This window comes from Canis lupus, chromosome 7, assembly GCF_011100685.1.
Source record: "Canis lupus familiaris isolate Mischka breed German Shepherd chromosome 7, alternate assembly UU_Cfam_GSD_1.0, whole genome shotgun sequence".
Lineage (NCBI taxonomy): Eukaryota > Metazoa > Chordata > Mammalia > Carnivora > Canidae > Canis > Canis lupus.
In genome coordinates this window covers 6,022,729-6,047,064 of record NC_049228.1, presented here as the reverse complement: position 1 = coordinate 6,047,064, position 24,336 = coordinate 6,022,729, and the positions used below count along the sequence as shown (strand labels likewise).

The 24,336-nt window shown below is 39.3% G+C and overlaps 1 protein-coding gene across 2 annotated transcripts in view; it reads right to left on the bottom strand.

The window, feature by feature from the left end:
* Nucleotides 1-13,937: 13,937 nt before the first annotated feature.
* The window catches only part of C4BPA (complement component 4 binding protein alpha), a 29,953-nt gene continuing 19,554 nt past the window's right edge, over nucleotides 13,938-24,336 (bottom strand). For both annotated transcript variants that reach the window (XM_038542011.1, XM_038542010.1), the window contains exons 8-12: nucleotides 24,112-24,312; nucleotides 18,893-19,078; nucleotides 15,243-15,416; nucleotides 14,878-15,053; nucleotides 13,938-14,350 (exon numbers count right to left, since the gene is read on the bottom strand). In XM_038542011.1, coding sequence (XP_038397939.1) covers nucleotides 14,177-14,350; nucleotides 14,878-15,053; nucleotides 15,243-15,416; nucleotides 18,893-19,078; nucleotides 24,112-24,312 — 911 coding nt within the window. In that variant the 3' untranslated portion in view covers nucleotides 13,938-14,176. The remainder of the gene's footprint in view (nucleotides 14,351-14,877; nucleotides 15,054-15,242; nucleotides 15,417-18,892; nucleotides 19,079-24,111; nucleotides 24,313-24,336) is intronic.

The window sequence follows — 24,336 nt, the reverse complement described above, 5'->3', positions numbered from 1 at the left end:
TTACTTCACTCAGCATCCAGTTCCATCCACGTTGAAGCAAATGGTAGTTATTTGTCATTTCTAATAGCTGAGTAATATTCCATTGTATACATAAACCACATCTTCTTTATCCATTCATCTTTCCATGGACACCGAGGCTCCTTCCACAGTTTGGCTATTGTGGACATTGCTGCTATAAACATCAGGGTGCAGGTGTCCCGGCGTTTCATTGCATCTGTATCTTTGGGGTAAATCCCCAGCAGTGCAATTGCTGGGTCGTAGGGCAGGTCTATTTTTAACTCTTTGAGGAACCTCCACACAGTTTTCCAGAGTGGCTGCACCAGTTCACATTCTCACCAACAGTGTAAGAGGGTTCCCTTTTCTCCGCATCCTCTCCAACATTTGTGGTTTCCTGCCTTGTTAATTTTCCCCATTCTCACTGGTGTGAGGTGGTATCTCATTGTGGTTTTGATTTGTATTTCCCTGATGGCAAGTGATGCGGAGCATTTTCTCATGTGCGTGTTGGCCATGTCTATGTCTTCCTCTGTGAGATTTCTCTTCATGTCTTTTGCCCATTTCACGATTGGACTGTTTGTTTCTTTGGTGTTGAGTTTAATAAGTTCTTTATAGATCTTGGAAACTAGCCCTTTATCTGATACGTCATTTGCAAATATCTTCTCCCATTCTGTAGGTTGTCTTGTAGTTTTGTTGACTGTATCCTTTGCTGTGCAAAAGCTTCTTATCTTGATGAAGTCCCAATAGTTCATTTTTGCTTTTGTTTCTTTTGCCTTCGTGGGTGTATCTTCACCGATGACATGATACTCTACATAGAAAACCCAAAAGCCTCCACCCCAAGATTGCTAGAACTCATACAGCAATTTGGCAGTGTGGCAGGATACAAAATCAATGCCCAGAAATCAATGGCATTTCTATACACTAACAATGAGACTGAAGAAAGAGAAATTAAGGAGTCAATCCCATTTACAATTGCACCCAAAAGCATAAGATACATAGGAATAAACCTAACCAAAGATGTAAAGGATCTATACCCTCAAAACTATAGAACACTTCTGAAAGAAATTGAGGAAGACACAAAGAGATTGAAAAATATTCCATGCTCATGGATTGGCAGAATTAATATTGTGAAAATGTCAATGTTACCCAGGGCAATATACACGTTTAATGCAATCCCTATCAAAATACCATGGACTTTCTTCAGAGAGTTAGAACAAATTATTTTAAGATTTGTGTGGAATCAGAAAAGACCCCGAATAGCCAGGGGAATTTTAAAAAAGAAAACCATGTCTGGGGGCATCACAATGCCAGATTTCAGGTTGTACTACAAAGCTGTGGTCATCAAGACAGTGTGGTACTGGCACAAAAACAGACACATAGATCAGTGGAACAGAATAGAGAACCCAGAAGTGGACCCTGAACTTTATGGTCAACTAATATTCGATAAAGGAGGAAAGACTATCCATTGGAAGAAAGACAGTCTCTTCAATAAATGGTGCCGGGAAAATTGGACATCCACATGCAGAAGAATGAAACTAGACCACTCTCTTGCACCATACACAAAGATAAACTCAGAATGGATGAAAGATCTAAATGTGAGACAAGATTCCATCAAAATCCTAGAGGAGAACACAGGCAACACCCTTTTTGAACTCGGCCACAGTAACTTCTTGCAAGATACATCCACGAAGGCAAAAGAAACATCTTGTTCTGATGAGTTCTCTCAAACACTTTCGCTTCTCAGTCTGGCAAAGGTTTCCCTACATTTCCATAACAATGTCTTATCATTTATGTAGCGGTTTACAGTTCACAACGTGCCCTGTAATAATACCTCAGAAAATTTACTCAACATTGAATAACAGAAAATGTATTTTAAAATTTTTATTTATCATTACTTTTTAATCCCAGTGTACTTAACATACAAGATTAGTTTTAGGTGTACAATACAGTGACTCAACACTTCCATAGGACACCCTGGTGCTCATGAGGACAAGTGCCCTCCTTAATCCCCATCACCTATGTCACCCGTCCCCCACCCACCTCCCCTCTAGTCACCATCAGTTTGTTCTCTAGCGTGAAGAGTCTCTTTCTTGCTTTCTTTCTTTCTTTCTTTCTTTCTTTCTTTCTTTCTTTCTTTCTTTCTTTCTTCCTTCCTTCCTTCCTCCCTTCCTTCCTTCCTTCCTTCCTTCGTTTCATTTCTTAAATTCCACATATGGGTGAATCCTATGGCATTTGTTTTTCTCTGACTTATTCTACTTTGCATTATCCTCTCTCACTCCATCTGACAACAGAAAATAGGTTTGCTTTTCAGATGGAAATTATTTCTAATCAATCAGTAACCAAGTTTGGGGATGGCATAATTAACCTATCTGGAAAGAAGATTGGTTTGAAGGATTTTGGAGCAAAAATATAAGAAATTGATCTGAAAATTCAAGATTATTCCTTGCCTAAAGCCTCATAAGGATTTTTGCATATCAACAACACTTTTTTTTTTATTCTGGACATAACAACAGCTGAATTAAAACAATTTCCTTTATATTTAAAAATTCTTCATTTTTATTAATACACAGGTCATTAGATGCTCTCAAAAACATTATGAAGTACTATTTGCCTATATTCAGTTAATTCTTAATTGGGTACTCATCCTCCATATCATAGAGAAATTACTCTCCTTTCCCCATAACTACTGTACCCACCACACAGGCCAGAAGGGCACATCAGTAGGGTCAAGACCCCAAAGAGGTACAGAGCTGGGAAGGTGTTCTGCAACTTGGGGGCGGTGGCACAGTCCTCGGACACTTGAACCAGTATGAAGAAAAGAATTCTAAGTAACAATTGAAATGGTGCCCAAGCCAAACTAACCAGCCTTGGCAAAGCCCAACTGTGTGTCACTAAAGGGGAGAGACGGGGGAGTGACCAGGTGCTAAGCACAGCTCTGACAGGGGTAAACGGATAAGGTCCCCTTCTTGGAGAGAGAAATGGGAGGTCCTCTGGGATCTGTCTATAGTTACTGTTATAATCCTCAGACTCCCTTGCTGTTCAGATGGAGCACCTGTTGAGTTCCTTTCTGGATATACCCATGATTCCTCTCTGGGTAAACAAGAGTAAAAAAGGCACAAGGCACTGTGGCTCACAAGGCACAGTGTATGTTGTGGCTTCTACAGGAATTAGAAGTCATAGCATGAGACACAATAGAATGTCTGAGAAGTGGTGCCTGTTTGGGAAATGGTTTCTGTGAATAGAAGTAGGTATAACTTTCCCATAGAAGAATGGATTTTTTTTTAATTTTGAAAATTAAATTTCTTTCTAGATCACACATAGTCTAGTCAGAACAGAGTAGTATGAGTCTCTCAGTGTGAAAATACTCAAGGATCCAGTCCACACAGTTACAATTACAATTACAGTACTTCAGTAGGCACTGCTTTTTCCTAATTCCTGGGTTTTATAAGGTACATAAAACACCAAATGATTCTCTCTGTGAAACTGTTCTAGTGTGGAAGTTATCCTAGTCGGTGTTTGCAACACAGAAAAAGCATGCACTGAATGTTAAATGGTTGAGGATGATTAATTAAGGAGAAAGAAAGATTTATTATGACTCATCTGAATGATGAGAACCCAGTATTTTGCTTCCAAGCATGAAAGACAGCTGAATGGAAGGCACATTTGTTACTCGTCTTGGATTGTTAACCCCAAGTCTAAGTTTCCCTTAACTCTGGGATTGCCTGGCTAGTCATCTAGATCATTTCCTAAATTTAGTCTGAAGTGGGACAGATGAAGCTACCAACTGGGATTCTACTTCTTGCCCACCAACTGTGGATATCTGTTCTGGGAAGAGACAGAGATGGTTGTCTGAACAAAGAGTAAACTCTGAAAATTGTCCTAACATGAGCTTCATCACTCAGCTGAACTGGAATGACCACTACATACCAGCAATAGCCAAAATGCTTATTCCTCAGAAATAAGAATTACCAAATATAGCTGAACAAAATTCTTTGGAATATTGAGGGAAGCACAATTAAATTTCAACTTCTTAAAGAAAAAAGAAAGCAAGTAAATCCACTAAATGATTGCTTCCTTTAGAACAAGGAACCACAATAAAAAGAACTAATTTAAATAATCAGTCAACATGTTGCATTAACTTACTTTTAATATTTAAGCATGTAGAGTACCATTACTTTACATAAATTATTATAATGAATCTTCAAAAACATGTGACATGGCTCTTGCCTTCCTTGTTGCATAGATGAGGAAACAGGTTCAGATAAATTAAGTAAACCATCTCCCCCAAACTCCTCAGATAATTAGTGGCTAAGTCAAATTCTGAACCCAAGATTTATACTAAAATCCAAGTTTTGTCTCTAAACCAAAATAATTTGTACTTTTTGGCCAATAACGTTTTCCTGTCAGGGCACAGAACTAGCCATTTGGGAGTAAATCAACACTATTGGCTTTTACCCAATGGTATGTCCATCCTCCAGACACTGCTGGCACTGCAATTAATGGCTTAGACTTGTGACCTCCAAAACATGAACTGTGAGGACAGAAGCCACCTCGTTCCTAATATAGGAAGTTACACCCCACTCCCCCAGGAGAAACCAATGCCTGACTGAGCTTAGGATACAAAAACACTTGCCTCAAGTCTGGATGACTCTGTGGTAAAATTGATGCCTTAGAGCCCACAGTGGATCAGGTGAAGTCTACACTTAACCTGTGAGTACATTTTTGCTCAGCTACCCTCTTGTTCCTTTTCTACCCTGAAAAGCACACATCAAAAATTCATATGCATGTGAATCCCTTCTAGAGAAACTCACTGAAGACAGTTGATGCCACAAATGGATCTAAAAACCAAACTCTAAGAATGAGATTCTAGAATGAGATCACCCACCAGCCAAATGACAATCAAGACTCCATCACTAGTGAGAGGTAAAGTATCCATAGCCCTGTCTTACTGTGGCATTGCAACTATGAACATTTTCACCTGGTAAACTGTCATGAAATATAGATGGGAAAAGATGCATTGGCTAGTGAAATATCTCCGACATTTGAGAAGTGCAGTGGAAATAGGATTGTGAAAAAGAGTTGTGAAATTGAGTGGCTGAGTACTGTCGATGCAAGCTCAGCACCCCTTAGCTTAAAATGAAAGTTCAAGGCAATCAATCACAATTCAAATCCAAGTGTGAAATCCAGAAGTTCACCTCCCTCCCAGCTAGTATTTAAATAAATTCTTATCTTAGCTTGCTTAGAGACTAATTATGCTACGAGCTAGGGACAAGATATAATCTTAAAACAATAGTAAAACTTCAGTAAAAAATAAATTCTTAGCCTTGGCAAGTCTCTACTAAAAGTCAAGACCCTCATGGAAGGAGTGGTATCTCTAGACTTGGCATTAGGATATCTGGGTAGATGACCACAGAGCCTTGAACTCCAGATTTCCCTAAGCCCAAGAGCTTATATGATCGGCCCACTTTCCCTTGTTGTAAGAGAGTGCTCCTGCTGCTTGAAGACCATGCAAAGGAATCAAATACATCGGATATCTTATGAGATCATAACTACTCTCCTCAAGATCTGCCACCATCTCACCTCCAGACATCAGACCAATAACTGAAATCAAATCTTGGTATGAACTGACTGGGGACACGCTGAGTCTGCTAAGAGAGGAGAGGAATCATATACAGGATCGGTGAGACCAAAGTAGCATGTGTTAGGACTTGGGAGGGTATGCCTACGAGGGGATCATAAAGCTCTATAAGGGAGAGTTTGTCAGGATGGAGACACTGTTCCACAACACAAGATAGCAGTGCAAGTGCCCTGGGAGTCAGTTGTTGTGTGCTTCTGGGATGCTGTTGGAAGCTTAGGGAAAATAATGGTCAAAAATGATATAAAGATGCCAGAACTGCTGAGGCAAACTAAGTAGAAAATGATTAAAGACTCATAGACATAGGAACAATCTATGTTAGGGGCACCAGTGGCTCATTCAGTTAAGTGTCTGCCTTTGGCTCAAGTCATAATCCCAGGCTCTGGGATCAAGCCCTGAGATGGGCTCCCTAATTACTCAGTGGGAAGTCTGCTCTTCCTCCTCCTGCTTGTGCTCTCTCTCTCTCTCTCTCTCTCAGACAAAAAAAATAAATAAGTAAATAAAAAATAAAAAAATAATGATTTATTTTCTAAAACCAGAAGACGTGACAGCTATTTTCTTTATGAGAACCCTAGGATGTACCATTTACCAGGACAATAAAGAATGCACCAATGGCAGGGACCAATATTACAGAGCAACTATATTCTGGCTACCTATCTGTAGGCTGCATTTTTGGTAAGAGATGCTATTATCAAATGTAGCTGCCTAATAGCAGTGGGGATTATAGAACCCAAGAATAGCAGGACTAAGTAATAGCACTTAAGCTACAGAAGCAGACTAGGTGAAAAATACTGGAGGGCAGGACTAAGTGATACAAGACTGTGCCTAGGATGCAAAATCAAAGAAGGCACTCATTCTCAGGGCTGTGCAAGTACTGACCCCCAGAATGAGTGCCTACTTCAGAATAAGGCATGTAAGGCACCAGGGTTGGGAGACAGCCAGGAGAGAGGACATCCTGACCTGTAGGAATCTCTGAAGAAGGTTAATAGAATATGGTGTTCCATAGGGTAAAGGTCTGCCAACATAGGTATCGCATGATCAAAAAAGGCCAAGAATGAATGATCTAAAGACTGAGATAAGCCATTCCAATAAAAGTCATGATCTCTTGCCCAAGTATTTTTTTTTTTTAACTTGGCAATTTTCTCCCCCCATCCTCAGGCTTAAAGTAAGGACAGATCCCTATGGGGAAGGACCATGTAACACCATAGGAAGTACATATAGTAGTATTTCTCCAATCCTTTCCCAAAGGAAACTTCAATGATTTACTCTAGTAATTGTGTACTAGGATATTTTAGAGAACTTGTTGGATCTGAGCTGTCTGTAATGCCTGGGAACAAAAAGTATCTCCATGACCCCAGTTAAAATAGGAGCTACAGGAGCCAGGCAATGAAAGGATCCCTAGTTCATGTTTATCTCACAATGATCCATTGGGTTTATGGGCCCACAGGGCAGTCATTTCTGTGGCTCTTAAGTGTATATAGTTTGCAGTAGTTTGTAGGACACTCACATTAGTTCTCTGACCTTTGAAAAGAGAGCTATCAAAGCAAGAAAATCCATGTAAAAAAATTTACAAATAATATTTAATACTGAAACACTGAATGATTTTCCCTTACGACTAGGAATCAAAGCAGGGATATTTATTCTCATCATTTCTATTCAGCAATATATTGGAGGTCTCAGCTAATGCAATAAGACAAGAAAAACAAATAAAAAGCAATCAGTTTGGAAAGACAGAAACAAAACTGTATTTTCAGACAACATGATTGTTTATTTGGTAAATGCCAAAGAATTTATAGAGAATTCTGTGAGTACTTATGAAAGAATCTCATAAGGTCACAACATACATGATCAATATATAAAAGTCAATTGTATTTCTATATACTAGCAATGAAAAATTGGAAATTAAAATTTAAAAAGTACTACCATCTTAAGAGCAATATGCTACATGACAAAGGCCATTTCCAAAAGATCACACAACATAGAATTCCATTTTGTAAGACTTTGTCAAAGTGACAAAATGATAGAAATGGAAAAGATATTAGTAGTTACCAGTGGTAGGTATGGGTCAGGGGAAGGAGGTGAGTATAAATTTAGAAAGGTAATTCAAGGGGGATTGAGTCCCTTATCAGGCTCACTGCATGGAGTCTGCTTCTTCCTCTGCCTCTGTCTCTGTCTCTCTCTGTCTCTGTCTCTCTCTGTCTCTGTCTCTCTCTGTGTGTGTCTCTCATGAATAAATAAATAAAATCTTTCTTAAAAAAATTAACTTCTATCTCTTTCATAATTTTGATTTTTCATTTTTATTTTAGCAATTTAAATTATGCATATCTACTATAAACTGATATATTCTAACTCTTTTTGAAATTATTATGTTTCTACTGGTTACTGAGTTTTAAACACAGAGGAAAGAAAAACTACTTAAGAAAACTCTTTAGCAAGAAAAATTTTCAGTTATATAAATATGCGTTATTTGTTAATTATAAATATTTATAGTGAATGATGTTATTTTTTTGACAATGTTATTTTTAAGCCTAAAAATATCAGTATCAGACAGTTGATGATCTGCTCAAACGATGAGAATAGAGTATTAGGAGCTATTCACAAGACCATTTTTGAATCGGATAAATTTTTGGAAAACACTGTTCCTTTTCTGACCATTTGCATCCCTCATTAGAAAACAGCAGCTCAGGGCACCTAGATGAATCAGTCATTAAGCATCTGTTTATTGATTTCAGTGAGTCAATCTCAGTGGATCTCAGTGCCCTGAGATGGAGCCTAGTGCTGGGCCCACACTCAGTGGGGAGTCTGCTTAAGATTCTTTCTCCCTCTTCTTCTGCCCCCCACCCCGCCCTGCTTGCACACTCTCCCTTCTCTCTCTAAAATAAATAAATCTTAAAAATAAAAAAGGAGTAAAGAAAATAGCGGCTCAATCCATAGTCTCCATTCATATATTCTTTTTTCATATATAAATTTTCATCTGAAAGTCTCTGATTTACCACCTTCTTTCTCCCCAAGATATTTTCTACGCATGGGAGAAATCACTTCAAGAAGGATAGTAAAGCCTATCAATGCTGACAGGGTCAAAGTAATGTTGCATTAGAAACAGGCCAAGGTGGAACACCTGGGTTGCTCAGTGATAGAGCCTCTGCCTATGGCTTAGGGGTCAAGTCATGATCCCAGAGTCCCAGGATAGAGTCTGCCTTTGGATTCCCTGCAGGGAGCCTATTTCTCCCTCTGCCTGTGTCTCTGCCTTTCTCTATGTGTCTGTCATGAATAAATAAATAAAATATTTAAAAAACAAAAAAAAACAGGCCAAGAGGTTTAGGAAGAAGCAGAGATGCAGTAATGCCATTTTACATGCAAAAAATTCTAGTTAATAAAGAAGCAGGCAGGAAACTGGAGATCTTTTTTGTAAGAAACTAAACAGCAACAGAGAAGACACCAATAAACACTGATATTTGGGGAATCCTCTGAATGTGTTAGGGTCTAAGTTAAGTTGCTAAAAAGAAAAGCAGAGGTTTATATCTCTCTTATGCAACAATCTAGAGGCAGAGACATATTCAGGGTGGTCAGCCACTCTGTTCAAGGAGGTCATCTCCGGATGAGGCCCCTGCTTCCCTGTCACTCTAACATCCCCTGGGGCGTTATCCTCATCAGCATGGTACAAGCTTACTCACCAGCACCCTTTAGGCATTTCAGAGTGAAAGACGTAAAGTAAGCAGCTTCCTTTTTAAGAAAATGACTAGGAAATTATTCCAAGGGATCATGTGTACTGCTGACATTTAAAGGAGTGGGAGTAGTTCTATTACTTAAAGAAGGTAAATCCAGAAAATGGATACCAGGAAACAATTAGCAGTCTCTGCCATAGCTCCCCGAAAGAAAAGCTTAGCTTACTGTCTAGTCTCCTCATATACATAGAACTTAAATCATCTTATGTGGACATAAGAATGAACATATAATATAGAATCATCAATAACAGAAGTTTGCTAAGACTGGAACTTCCAAGGACACTATTAGCAATATTCTATAATATCTATGAGTAGTCCATGTATTCATAGCTTGTGAACATTTGTAAAATTGATAAAACAATTAAAATACAAAGACAAGGAAATATTCCCAAAGAACATGGGGGGGGGGGGAGGCAAAACAGAGATGAAGGTATAGGAAACAGGAAGAAAAAATTATAAAAATTATAATTATAAAAATTATAAGCTTGACAAAGAGATCCAACATGTGACCAGTAGGATATCCATAAAGAAAGAGAAAAATTAGAGAAGAGAAAATTACTGAAAAAACTGTACAAAGAAAATTTCTCAGAAATAAAGAATGAGTTTCCTTATGGAGGAAAAGAGAGAAAGAGAAAAAAAAATCCTGTACACTCTATAATAAAAATGGCTTCTGACTTTTCAGCTTGCAATATTGGAAAATACTATACAAAGTAGATACTCTTGAAAAGTCCTAAAAGAAAACTATTTTTAACCAGTTTTCTACACTCAATGAACTTATCAACCGACTATTCAAATAAAGACAGTTTCAAATATGCAAAAGTTCAGTATTTTACTCTCTAGGGACCATTTCCTAGGCAGCTCATTGAGGAAGTCCTCTAGTAAAGAGAGGAAATAAGCCAAGAAAGAAGGAAATGTGAATCCAAAAGCAAAAACAGAGCAGGAAGGTGAGTATTACAGATGTGAGAGCACCTGCTCATACTGAAGTGTGTGGCAGACACTGTCAAGTTCCTGTTGATATCACTAGGGCTCTACTGCTTTGGCACACTCTGGACAACTTCTAGAAGTTAGTATCTGCTTTGCTTGTCCAGGCTTTTTCAAGAACTATTGAAGGCTATTCTGACAACATAACAGCAGGTCAAAAATACAGGTAATTAAAACTTCCCAGTAGCAGATCTTAATATCCATAGAAATCACTGTATCAATGCCCTAGCTCCCTTGCCCTTTGAGCAGGATAGCTCTCAGATAGTGACATCCCTTCATAGTTTCCCCATGGATTCAGTTCATCCAGAGGTGAGTGGCTTGACAATGCACCTCTTATTGGCTCCCTTCCCTTCTCTGTCTCAGTGCTCCACTCAATTTCTGAAATATTCATACAAACATTTTGAGCACATATATAGCTATCCATCCAAGTATCCATCCATCCAAGTATCCATCCATTCAAGTATCCTGAATATATAACGCATTTAAAATATCAATTTTCTAATTATCTAACACTCAATGAACTCAAGAATGAGTTTTTACAAGCAGAATGAAGTATGACACAACACAAAATACAAGAAGGTTTCCATTCTATTCTCTTTTTTTTTTTTTTAAACTTTTTTTTTTTTTAATTTTTATTTATTTATGATAGTCACAGAGAGAGAGAGAGAGAGAGGCAGAGACACAGGCAGAGGGAGAAGCAGGCTCCATGCACCGGGAGCCCGACGTGGGATTCAATCCCGGGTCTCCAGGATCGCGCCCTGGGCCAAAGGCAGGCGCCAAACCGCTGCGCCACCCAGGGATCCCATCCATTCTATTCTCAAAAAAGTTTATTCTAATGTAAATGAACAGTGAAATACTTTGTTTAAGACATAAAACGAGTTCGAAAATCACCTAACAGAGAAAATCGGTGGCTTTAAAAATTACTTTTTAATGATTGAAGACTTCTGGGAGATGCTAGGTGGCAACAAGAAGGAGGTGGGGAGGGTTTAGTCACGCTGGCTCGTGGGAGAAGATAAGTGAAAATTAGTGAGAGCAAGTAAATGAAACAGATAGTTACTCATATCTAACCCTAAGGAACTGGTTAACATCCTCTTTTTTTCCAGGCTATGCAGACCTTGGAAGTGCATAGAAAGCACCACTGCAGGAAGCTGGATACATAAAATGGACATCTGTCGGTGGCGTGGCCACACACGTGGCTCTCCAGCATCTTAGGGATGGTGGAAGTGGTAAAAAAGATACAAAAGATACCAAGAAGAGACATGTCACTGAGGAAGAAGTACATGAGGCTGTGGAGATGAGGGTCCAAGAGGATGGCCAGGATAGGGGGCAGATTCTCCATGCACCCAATCAGATGCAGGCTGGAGGACAGAGCAAAGAGCCCCCACTCTGCAGCGGCTGCTCAGTAAGGCCGAGGAGGGTGAATGCAAAGATTCAGGACTGTTTGTCCATGTGCAGGCAGTTCTAAAGCCAGAAACAAGGTCATCAACTGTGAGTGCCCCCACCCGGGGTGGGTGAGAGAGGGGGGAGAAACAGATTATCGTACTCATGTCCTTCCCATCCACCTTTTGTGGTGCATCTCACTAACCTCCTGAGCCTCGGCTCCCTCATTGGATTCAGGGGACTAATAATTCTAACCTTTTGGGATCATCACCAGGATTAACTAAGAAAAAAATGTGTAAGGAGCTTAAATCCATGCCTGACATATACAATATGGGCAACTACTTTGTTAGTGGGAACTTCTAGTGATGCTGTCAAAATAAAGAGTGATATGTAAAATAAAAAATAAAATAAAATAAAATAAAAATAAAATGGGCATCTGGTTGAGTTTCCTTGGCTTACAATAAAATAGCTCCTGCTAACATGAGACTACACTGGCAATCCAGTTTTGCTTGTGTTTTTGTTTTTTAATGTGATACAGCTGCCCCCCCCCCATGGCAAAGAAAAGGCAATGATTTTTCTGTATGTTCTAAAATTTATTTTTAATATTTGGTATAAAATTATTCAGTCTCCTTCCCTTCCTCTTCCTCCAAGCATCACTGAGCATCAGACAGAACAAATTCCTCTTTTATAAATTCTCTGAGAAGGCTCTTCTGTGCATCCTTAGCCTCACCTACAACCCTGGTTTTCAGGAAATAAAGTGGAAAATGATATTTAAAATGCATATGAATTTAAACAACAAGTAGCAGATTTCCTCCTCTTGAGAAAATGGCTGAGGCACCCCAGGGGCTCCTGGGACATCCTCTTGCCCCAAACCAGCAAGGAAAACTCACTCTTTGTCATAATGGATTTTTAACTTATTTGTAAATTTTACTCAAGGTATTTTTCAGGCAGGCTTAGGAAATGTTTGATTTATGAGGCAGCAGGTAACAAAAGATACACTGTAAGCCCAGGGTCCAATGGGAGATGGAAAGTTGAATGACTCTCTAAGAAAGTGAAGAGAATTCTGTTTGGAGCCAACTAATAGCACATAATGCAAAGGTCTGATCATGGGAGAAGTCTGAGTAGAGAGAGAGACAGGCCAGGAGAGATGTCAGAGGAGAGCCAGAGAGAAGAGGCAACTGTGGTAGAGGCCAGCAGAGCTCTGTCCATGTCCCTGCCCTGGAGGCTACAGCAGGCAGTGCCATTGGGCCCTGGGATACCAGGGTCTCTGCACCAGATGGCGATCCCTGTCCACAGGAGCCTGTTCCGGGGGCCCACAGTGTTGGCTATCCAAGCTGTTGGAGCAAGTCTTCACCAACGAGAGGAGGGAATTGGTAGCCAAATGCCTCAGGTCCTCAGCCTTGGAAAGACTACTCAGAACCGTGTCCCACGTGCTCTCAGAGCACGGTCGGCATTGTTGAGCTCTGTTAACTAACCAAATAATCACCCCCCAAAAAGCTCCTTCCTTCACTTGTATACTCTCTGCAGAGTATAGTTGGTGAAATTAAAACAAAAAGAGGCCAACATTCCTCCCTAGAGGTGTGTGTACAGAGAAGAGACAACCGAAGGAATGGGGACATGAATGAGAGATTTCAGAGGAGGTAAACCCTGGAGGAGGTGGTGAGTAGAAGAAACAAGAGTCTCCAGGATACCCCCAAGATATATAGGTATCCAGCTATACAGATGGGGGTTGCTCCTCATGAGTGGGATACTTGCTCAGGCCGTTTGACTTTTCTATTAAGGAGAATGGGGACCAGATAAGATGGAGGAGCTGGGAACACACAGAGGCCACCATGTGGGCCTCATCCATCAGGCTTTCAGAGTTTGTTCTCTCAAAGTGGAGTAAGGAGGCCCAGACACAAACATGAATCCCTCCCCTGTGAGGCAGAAGTTGAGAGGTAGTATCAGTGAGGCAGAGGGTGAGTGCATGGGGTTTGGTAAAGGGCATGACTCCCTTCAAATGGGGAGAATGGAACAGGATTAGGGAGGGTGTTGACATTTAATCTCAAATCTCAGGATATGCACCTGTGGAAGTGTGCAGGGAGGCAATCGGGGAAATGCTTTGCTGGGAGCCCACATCCGTGTCCAAGGCCCTTACAGGAAAGGAAATGTTTTAGCTTTATGTAATGGCTCTGTGTGGGGACCTCATTAAGGACAGAGTCCTAATGACCACAAAGACAAAATCATCTCTGACCCATAAATTTTACTTGGAAAAGCATGTGCACTTTGTGTCCAGAAGCAAAGGCATGAACTACAAGATAATTAATAAGTTTACAGTCACAAAGCATAGATGTGAACAAGTGATTCTTTCTAGACATTTATTGCCTTGAATGGTGGTGCAAAGGGGACCGGAGAGTTGGAAACCTGAAGTGGTCTGTATTGTATAGAAGGCAGCACATTTTTCTCCCTCTTTTGAGGGAAATCAGACTGGTGACTGCACAGTCGATTCCTTTGCCCTGTCTCTCTGTAGTTCCAGTAGTTCAATATCCAAAGACAATTTATATATCTCCAGGGCCATTTTCACATCCTCTGGGTTGGGGAGACACTGCATCGTCTTTCTGCCTTTGAGGATATGTTCACAGCCTTCAGGGACCACCTAAAAGAGACGTAGGTGTGAGTGGGATTGAGTGGCTTCTCTCCAGATCAAGAAGGAGCAGGGTTGGGGGTATCTTCTGACAATGACAGGACTACAGGCCCAGGGTCAAGACCAAGCCCAGGACTGCCTGGTGAGCAGGTCCCATCACCATTCTCTCCAGAGGGATAGGGACCTGTTCTGAGACAGCTTCGCAGGGGGCTTCTGTGAGGATAGAGGCTGTGTCTGAGACCATCCAGAAATGGAACACAATCTATTAAATAGTCTAGAAAGAGTCAAGTTAGGACTCAGTACTCCCAGGCATCTGAGACCAGAGGGGCTCAGCTTTTCCTTATTTTCCAGTGAAAAAGGAATACTCATCACTCCCACCTGAGCACAGGGCTTCAAGAAAAAAGGGAGTTCCTTTGAAGGATTCAGATGACTCCCGACAAGTCAGATCTCACCATTGCTGGCTGGAACAGTGCTTGCGGGGAGGCCTCATTTTTAGGGTTGGATAGCACAGGATATTTTTTTTGAATCGTGCCACTTACCCATTCACACTTGGGCATCTCGGGGTACCAGGTTCTGCTCTCTAAGCAAGTGATACTTTGGGGACCAACCAACTTATACTTAGAGTCACACTGGATGGTGACATTTTCGGATTGAATATACTGATCCTTATCCATGGACAGCGTTGCGTGGGCTATTTCTGGTTTCAGACACAGAGCTACAATGGAAACATGGTTTTAAGCAATATGTGAATCTAAGAAAAAAAGACATGACAACAGGCTAGGATTATAAGAATTGACTATCTGAACATAGTAATGATTTCAAATAAACCAAATCAAATCAAATCAAATGTTTCTGTGCTTTTGTGATACTTCCACCACCTGACTGAAAAGGGAGCTGGAGTTACCTTTACATTGAGGGACTGCAGGTGACCAGCGTGAGTAACTACAAGAGAGTCTAGGCTCCCCAACCAAAGTGTATCCTTGGTGACATTTATATATCACTTCTTCTTTTTTGAATACACTGAATCCATTTACTCGTTCATGATATCCATGGGGAAGAAAAGGAGGATAATCACAACCTTGATGGTGAGAGATAAAAGTGAGAGAGCATGAGCTTGTAGAATATAAAAATGACATCCCAGAATCTGTGTGTTTTAGAAGGCTTCATTCTGTCCTGTCATATTCTCTATCCATAAGATCATTCAGCCAAAACCAAGACCTGTGCTACCCTCCTGTAAGCCTCAGGCTGAGGAACCATCATGGCTCCACCATTAGGCCACTTGGTGGTCATCTCTAACATCTTCAAAAATATAATGAGAATGGAAAAAATTACTACTTTGTTCAACCCCCACATTGAGTTCTTGACCTATGGGGTAAGATCTGTCATATCTAAGAAGTCAAGTAGAAACCACTGATACTGTCCTTACCCAACCCCCTTGAAGCAAAGACAGTATATTTAAAAAATACATCATATACCAAGGTGGCAGATGAAATGGAGCAATTGGTGCCACTCTTAAAGAACTAAAGCTGCCTTCCCATCATATTGCCACTTAATTCCCCAATCAGTCTACAAGAAAATTAAGATTCTGAGAATTACAGTAGACTATTGAAAACTCAACAACATTTTAGTTCTCATTTCAGATATGGTATCTTTGTTAGAGTAGATTTTTTTGTATCTATAGGTAGATGGGGGCCACTGGTCTAGCAGATGCCTTCTTTTCATCCCTATCAGAAAAGAGGGCCAGAAACAATTTGCATACACACAGAAGGATCAAATCACACATTTATAGTTTTAGCTCTGGGGTATGATAACACACTTGCCCTTGTCATGATAGAGTCTGAAAATACTACAGTTATCTGTACATCTACATTGATCCAGTATATCAAGGGCATCACGTTAATTCTGTAAAATTTGTCCAGGTTCCTGGTGCAAACTTCCTAAAATAAACTCTTATAAATTCCTAGGTGCTGAGAACACTAAGAACATCTTTTGTTCTTTTGAGGCAACGCTTAGTGGCTCCTGGATTAGTGCTAGTCACCAGAAAGATCAAGTCATGATGAAAAGCTTAGAGGCTTAGAATTTTTCAGGCCTTCTCTCCTCTCCAAAGAGGGGAGAACTTGGAAATAGTATTAATAATTGATCAGGCCTATAGTGAGCAAACCTTCCTAAAATCTCCCTATTGTTCAGAGAGCTGCCAGGTGGGTGAGCACATCCATGTACTGGTGGGGGATACACCCCAAATCCACAGGGACAGAGGCTCTTGTGCTTGGGACCCTCTTAAAATTCACCCTATGCATCTCTTCATTTATATCCTTCACTATATCCTTTAATAAAATGGTAAATATTTCCCTGAGTTCTGTGAGCCACTCTAGCAAATTAATGGAATTCAAGAAGGGAGCCATAGGAACCTCCAATTTTAGCCAAGTTGAACAGACTTTGGTAATAACCTGGGGACATACTACCCATAATTGGCATCTATAGTGGGAGGCAGTTTCGTGAGACTGAGCCTTCAACCCGTGGGATCTGACACTATCTCCAGGTAGATAGTGCTGGAATTGAGTTAAATTATAGCACACCCACATGGTGTTGTAGAGAATTCTTTGTTGCAAGAAAAAAAAAAAAAAAAAACCCTCAGGGCACCTGGGGACCTCTGTGGTTGAGCGTCTATTTGGCTCAGGTTGTGATCCTGGGGTCCTAGGATTGAGTCCTGCATCAGGATCCTCACAGGGAGCCTGCTTCTCCCTCTGCCTGTGTCTCTGCCTCTCTCTCTGTGCCTCTCATGAATAAGTAAGTAAAATCTTAAAAAAAAAAAAAACCCTCAACCATTTGATCACCAGAAATGTTGAGTATTCTGTGTGAGTAGTAAAAGAGACACACAAGAAAAACATGGGAAGTGAAGGGGAAGACTGGGTTTTTCCAACTCCCATAATGATGCTCCAGAATATAGAAGATAAGGATTCAAGGGTTGCCATATCAATACAGTCTTTAGAGGTCCAGGACTCAGGGCTTGCTAGGCTATCCCATCCAAACTAATGGGATGTGCACATTGCACCATAAAAAAGCTTGTATAACATCATGTAGAACTTTCTAGACTATAGAGGCAGTACATTCTGTACTTGACCAGTGATGTCACAAGAAGAAGAGGAGCAAAGCAGTGGTATGGATGAAGAACAAGCATGGGCACAACAACATGGACTCCCATTTACCACGGCTGTCCCTGAATCTTCTAACCAGCCACAATGCTGAGCCACATACCCCTAATATGATACCAGCCCTTGAGATAACAACAAAGCCACTTGGTAGCTAGTTGACTGTATTGGACCCCTTCTGCCTGAAAGGGACAAATATTTATTTTGACAGAAATAGACAAGTATTCTAGGTATGGGTTTGCCTTTTCTGCTTGTGGGACTTCAGTCAGCACTGTTATCTGAAGGTTAGAGTGCTTAAATAATTGGCATAGAATTATACTATGTGGGACTAGAAGACCTACTCACAGCAAAAGAGGTGTGGTACTGAGACTATGGCCATGGAATGTACTACTCACATTACAGACTACATCACCCAGAACCTGTAGACCTGTTGGACATTGGAATGGCCTGATAAAGGCACAGCTGAAGTGCGGGTTGAGGGGCAATATTTAATGGTGATGAGACTTTACAATATGACTTTGCCATATCTTTCAGAACACAGTATCTTGAACCACTTTAGATCTCCTTTGGGCTCCTACCTACACACAAGGCAAGAAGAAAAAGCATTGCTATTCAGCAGGGGTAATTGTTCTTGGTCATCAAGAGATAGAGCCATGGAAAAACAATGGGAGAGGTAGAACTGTGTTTAGCACTGACGTACTCTTGGTGAGGGATAGGTATCTCACACTGGGGGATCGTCTGAAGGAGGACTTAGAGGTAGCAGAAGGAAGGAAGTTTGAGGAAGACAGGAAGCAAGTTTAGAAAAATGGGTTCGAAGAAATGTGAGTGGGTCTTCAGCCATAGATTTAGGCATATGGACAGAAAGAAGAGAAGACAATAAATACCAAGAAACAGAAGGCAATCATGGAAAAGTTCAGCTGATCTATTTGATGTGGCCTATTTTTCCTGATCCAGGAAAGAAAAGAAAAGCAGCAAGGTCAAGAGAATGGGAATAAATAATGAGAGGGGGAGGGGAAAGAAATTTGGACCGGGGGTGGGGGGGGTGGGGGGAGTGGGCAATGCTTTTTAACAAATTTATCCACTCCAAAAATCATGCAAGGTATACATATTCTTTTTACCTAATTTGAAGCCTTCCCTTAACAATCTCCATCACTTTGATATGAAGAAACATGGAACAAACTGAGGGTTACTGGAGGGGAGCAGGAATGGGGGGATGGGATAACTGGGTGATGGACACTAAAGAGGGGGCACTTGATGGAATGAGTGCTGGGTGCAATATGCAACTGATGAATCACTAAACTCTACCCCAGAACTAACAATACATTCTATGTTAACCAACTTGAATTTAAATTTAAAAAGAAGAAAAGAAAAGAAAAAAATAACATAAAATTCCATAAGCTCTTACTTTCATCACATGTTGGTGTTTTGGGATTCCATGTGCCATCTCCTTGGCATCTAGATTCACGTTGGTATTTCTTATAACACTTGTATAAAATTGTGTCTCCAAGGAAATAAGTACAGTTATTCCTAGAACTAGTTCTTGATCTAATGATTTCACCATTCTCCAGCTTTGGTACTGGGCAACATATCTCTAAAAAAATAAAAAGTGAGGCTAATGGTTAGTAAAATCACTGCAACGAAGATCCTATGGATAATAAGCTCATTTCTGCCTTTTGAAGATTTCACCACTGAAGAGAGATTTGGGAAACAGAAAAGGAGAACTGAGACACTTTGGGTCTGCTTTCACTGTCCCTGATTGCTAAGGTATTCCAACCCAGTCACTTCCCTCCAGCTAAATAATTTCACTGGGAGCCTCCAAAATGAGACATTGAATGAAACTTGCATGAAAATGTAAATTTTCAGAAATATTCAAAAGCAATAACAAATAACATCATCCATTGCTTATGGCTTCATTAGGGTTACATCACTATTAACCTCTCTTAATACCTTACACTTCCTCAGTCACGGGAGGAAAAATGTCCTTGAAAGCTTATATCCACCTGACAGCTAATGCACAAAAATAAATTATTGCAAATGACCAGGATTTTACTTTTTTGATGCTGAATATAAGAGAAATAGCTACTCAAATTTCATTTTTAATGCAATAAGAGCTGCTATGAAGATATTTTTTATTCATTAGTAAAAATACTTTCAGGTAGAACTTGATATTGCTTGATTTAAGAGAAAGTATCAGAGCAGATTAAAATGCCCTATTCACATAAGGAGCTTGACTAGCACTATATATAATAGGGGTCTTTTTTGCATATGCAAATATTATTACCACTCATTTATTTGTGAATTACAATAAAAATACCCAATATTCATGTTTTCTAAATTATAACATTAGTGTATATGTAATACTGTAGAAGATACTTTTAAATATTTAAGTCATGAATCCAAATCCACACTGAATCAGATTTTCTGATACCTAGGACAAATAACCATTTCACTTCTGCTTTTTAAGTGGTTAAAAAATATCCTTTATTAAATAATTAAATCAATAAAACTATAGTTTCTAAAATAAATATAATTTTAAAGTAGGTTTTTAAATTCCCAACAAACAATTCCAGGGCCAAATGACTTCACCATTCACAAGTGAATTCTATCAAACATTCAAAGAAAAGTTAATAGTTATTTTTCTCAAACTGTTCCAAAAATAGAAGAGGAAGGAAAACTTCTAAATTAATTCTACAAGGTCAGTATTACCTTGATACTAAAACCGGACAAAGACACCACAAAAAAGAAAACTGCAGGCAATACTCCTGATGAACAAAGATGCAAAAATCCCCAACAAAATTTTAGCAAATTAAATGTAACAATACTTTAAAGGGACCATTCAGCATGATCAAGGGGGATGTATACCAGGGATGGAAGTATGGTTCAATATTGGCAAATCAATGAATGTGATATATCAAATTAACAAGAGGAAAAAATTCTTAAAAACATATGATCATTTCGAAAGATGCAGAAAAAGTACTTGACAAAATACAACATCCATTCATAACAAAATGTCTCAACAAAGTGGGTGTAGAGAAAACATACCTCAGCATAACAAAGGCCACATATGAAAAACTCATAGCTAACATCATACTCAGTGGTGAAAAACTTTTCCTCCCAGATCAGAAAACTTTTCCTCCAAGATCAGAAACAAGACAAAGATGCCCACTCTTGCCACTTTTATTCAACACAATACTGCAAGTCCTGGCTGTAGCAATCATACAAGAGAAAGAAATAAAAGGGATTCAAACTGGTAAGAAGAAGTACAGCTGTCACTATTAGCAGATGACATGATACTGTATATAGAAAACCCTAAAGACTTCACCAAAAAAACTATTAGAACTAATAAATTCGGAACTGTTGCAGGATATAAAATTAATATATAAAAATATATTGTGTTTCTATATACTAACAACAAAGTAGCAGAAAGAAAAATTAAGAAAATTCCATTTATAATTGTACCAAGAAGAATAAAATACTCAGGAATAAATTTAACCAAGGAAGTGAAAGACCTCTACTCTGAAAACTATAAGATATTGATGAAAGAAATGGAAGATGACACACAAAGAAGGAGTGATATACCACGCTGATAGTTTGGAAGAATTACTATAATTAAAATGTCCATACTACCTAAAACAATCTATACATTTAATGTAATCCCTATAAAGATACCAATAGCATTTTTTCACAGAACTAGAACAAGTAATCCCAAAATTTATATGGAACCATAAAGACTTCTAACAGCCAAAGCAATCCTTAGAAAGAACAAATCTGGAAGTATCACAATCTCAGATTTTAAGACACACCACAAAACTATAGTAATGAAAACAGTATGGTACTAGCACAAAAATAGACACACAGATCAATAGAACAGAATAGAGAGTTCCAAAATTGGAACTACACTGGGGAGTAAAGGCATGCTTATAGAGGCAGGTAATCTATAGCAAAGGGGGCAAGAATATACAGTGGGAAAACACAGTCTTTTCAATAAATGGTATTGGGAAAACTAGACAGATACGTGCAAAAGAATGAAATTGGACCACTCCCTTACACCATACACAAAAGTAAACCCAGAATGGACTAAAAACCTAAATGTGAGACCTGAAACCATAAAACTCCTAAAAGAAAACATAGGCATTAATCTCTTGGACACTAGCATCAGCAACATCTTTATGGATCTGTCTCCTCAGGCAAGGGAAGCAAAACCAAAAATAAACTATTGGGATTACACCAAAGTGAAACACTTTTGCACAGTGTAGAAAACCATTAACAAAACAAAAAGGCAACCTACTGAATGGGGGAAGATATCTGTAGACAATATATTCTATAAGGGGTAAATATCCAAAATATGCAAAGAACTTATCAAACTCAACACTGAAAAATCAAGTAATCTGACTAAAGAATGGGCAGAGAACCTGAATAGACATTTTTCTAAAGAAGACATACAGATAGCCAACAGACACATGAAAAGACGCTCAGCATCACTCACCATCAGAGAAATGCAAATCAAAACCACCATGAGATATCACCTCACATCTGTCAGAATGGCTAGTATCAAAAAGATAAGAAATAGCATGTATTTGGTGAGGATGCAGTGGAAGGGGAATCCTTGTGCACTCCCAGTTGGAATGTAAATCGGTGCAACCAAGATATGCGGCAACCCAAATGTCCATTGATAACAGATCAAGAAGATGTAGATAATTGAATATTACTCAGGAAAAAAATAAAATAAAATCTTGCCATTTGTGACACATGGATGGGCCTAGAAGGCCCATGACAAAGAACCGACAAATCAGAGAATGACAAATACCATATGATTTCACTTATATGTAAAATCTAAAAAACAAACAAACACAGGCTTTTAAATGCAGAGAACAACTGGTGATTGCCAGAAAGGAGACTGGAGGATGGGTGAAAAAGGTGATGGCAAAAAAAAAAAAAAAAAAAAGTGATGGCAATTAAGAGGTACAAACTTTTAGTTATAAAGTAAACAAGTGGGATCCCTGGGTGGCGCAGCGGTTTGGCGCCTGCCTTTGGCCCAGGGCGCGATCCTGGAGACGCGGGATCGAATCCCACGTCAGGCTCCCGGTGCATGGAGCCTGCTTCTCCCTCTGCCTATGTCTCTGCCTCTCTCTCTCTCTGTGTGTGACTATCATAAATAAATAAAATCTTTAAAAAAAAAAAAATAAAGTAAACAAGTCATGGAGATGAAAGGTACAGAAGAATATAGAGAATATAGTCGGTAATATTGTAATAACAAATGGTGGCAGATAGTGACTTTACTTCTTGTGATGAGCGCTAAGTAATGCACAGAATTGTTGAATTCTGTTGTACACTTGAAAGTAATATAACATTGTATGTCAACTACACCTCCGTAATAAGAAAGAAGAAAAGAAAACGATGGAGAAAAAAAGAAGTAGGTTTTTAAACATGTATAAATAAATATTCATTTATATAGAAAAATTAGGGTATAATTACAAGTCGCTATTTTGTATTCATTAAGGAGAATCCTCAAAGGCTTGCACTTATTAATACTTTGTTATTTAAGTGGTGGCAATCATTGTTAAATATATTTTAATTCAGTAATTTTGTTAAAACTTTTCAACTTTTCAATCATTGTTAAATATATTTTAATTCAGTAATTTTGTTAAAACTTTTCAACTTTTCAATCATTGTTAAATATATTTTAATTCAGCAATTTTGTTAAAACTTTTCAATAAAACTTTTCGGTTTATTGCCCCCAAATGAGTCTAAATAACTGCAATTAAACCTTGAGTCCTACTGTGAAATGAATGGTCTTCCATTGGGTTGATCTAAACTACTGTTTTTCATTACTTGTTCATTTTATACACTTTTCAAGTTCCAATCTGCAGACTAAAGTTCTCTATATCCTGGGCCTCTGTGTCTTCACCTCTAAAATGGCAAGATTCTGATGTGTGGAAGGAAACATTTTCTCCCTCTGTCATCAATTCCACTGAAGCCCATAAAATTGCATCTGCCTGTCTTTCAGCCCCTCACACATTCTCTCAAAAAGAGAAAAGACATCTTGAGATTGAAGAAAGTCTCCTTTTTATCCTTCTGAGGCAGGAGTACTGGGTCAGGGATCAGGGGTCAGGGGTCAGGGTCTGTCTTCTAGAGGCAGGTCACAAGACCCAGCTCCTGCAGCCCGCAGTCCCATAGCTCAAAGACATGAGACACAAGTCACTTTGCAGCTGATTGAATTCATGGCTGTTTCACACACTTTCTTTCTATTAAGCACCCCAAAGTCTACACTGGGGAGTAAAGGGTGATGATGGAGGTCTGGCTCTGGTCATTCTTGAGCAGTATTCTCCATGCTACTTTCACCAGTGATGAAGCTAATACTCAGTCTGCATAATGGTTCGCTTCTGTGTTCCTTCTGTGTATCCATGTCTCATTTGATTTTGAAATGGGATAAGGAAAAAGGTTATCGTTTCTCAGCCCCTCCAAGACTTTCATGATCCTTTCTGACAATAATACTTCGCTCTTCTGTTGAATTATAATAATGCTGAATTTATCTCAAAAGATAAAATTGCATTCATTTTAAGAAAAAAAAAAGTCTATGCTGGGCACTTGATATACAAAAAGATTGAAGAAACAGAGACTCACCCTTACATTCTATGTGTGGGGTCCAAGTCAAATTTTTCTGACAGGTCAGAGTTGTAGGACCATCTGAAGCAGGTTCATAGCCAAAATGGCACCTGTAGCTCAATGTCGTTCCAATACTAAACATTTGCTGTTTTTTTGACAAGAACGAGTTTTGTCTTTCCCAGTAGGCATTTGGGATGTTTGGTAACTCAGGACAACTATCTGTTCGTAAAGGAAAAACAAAGG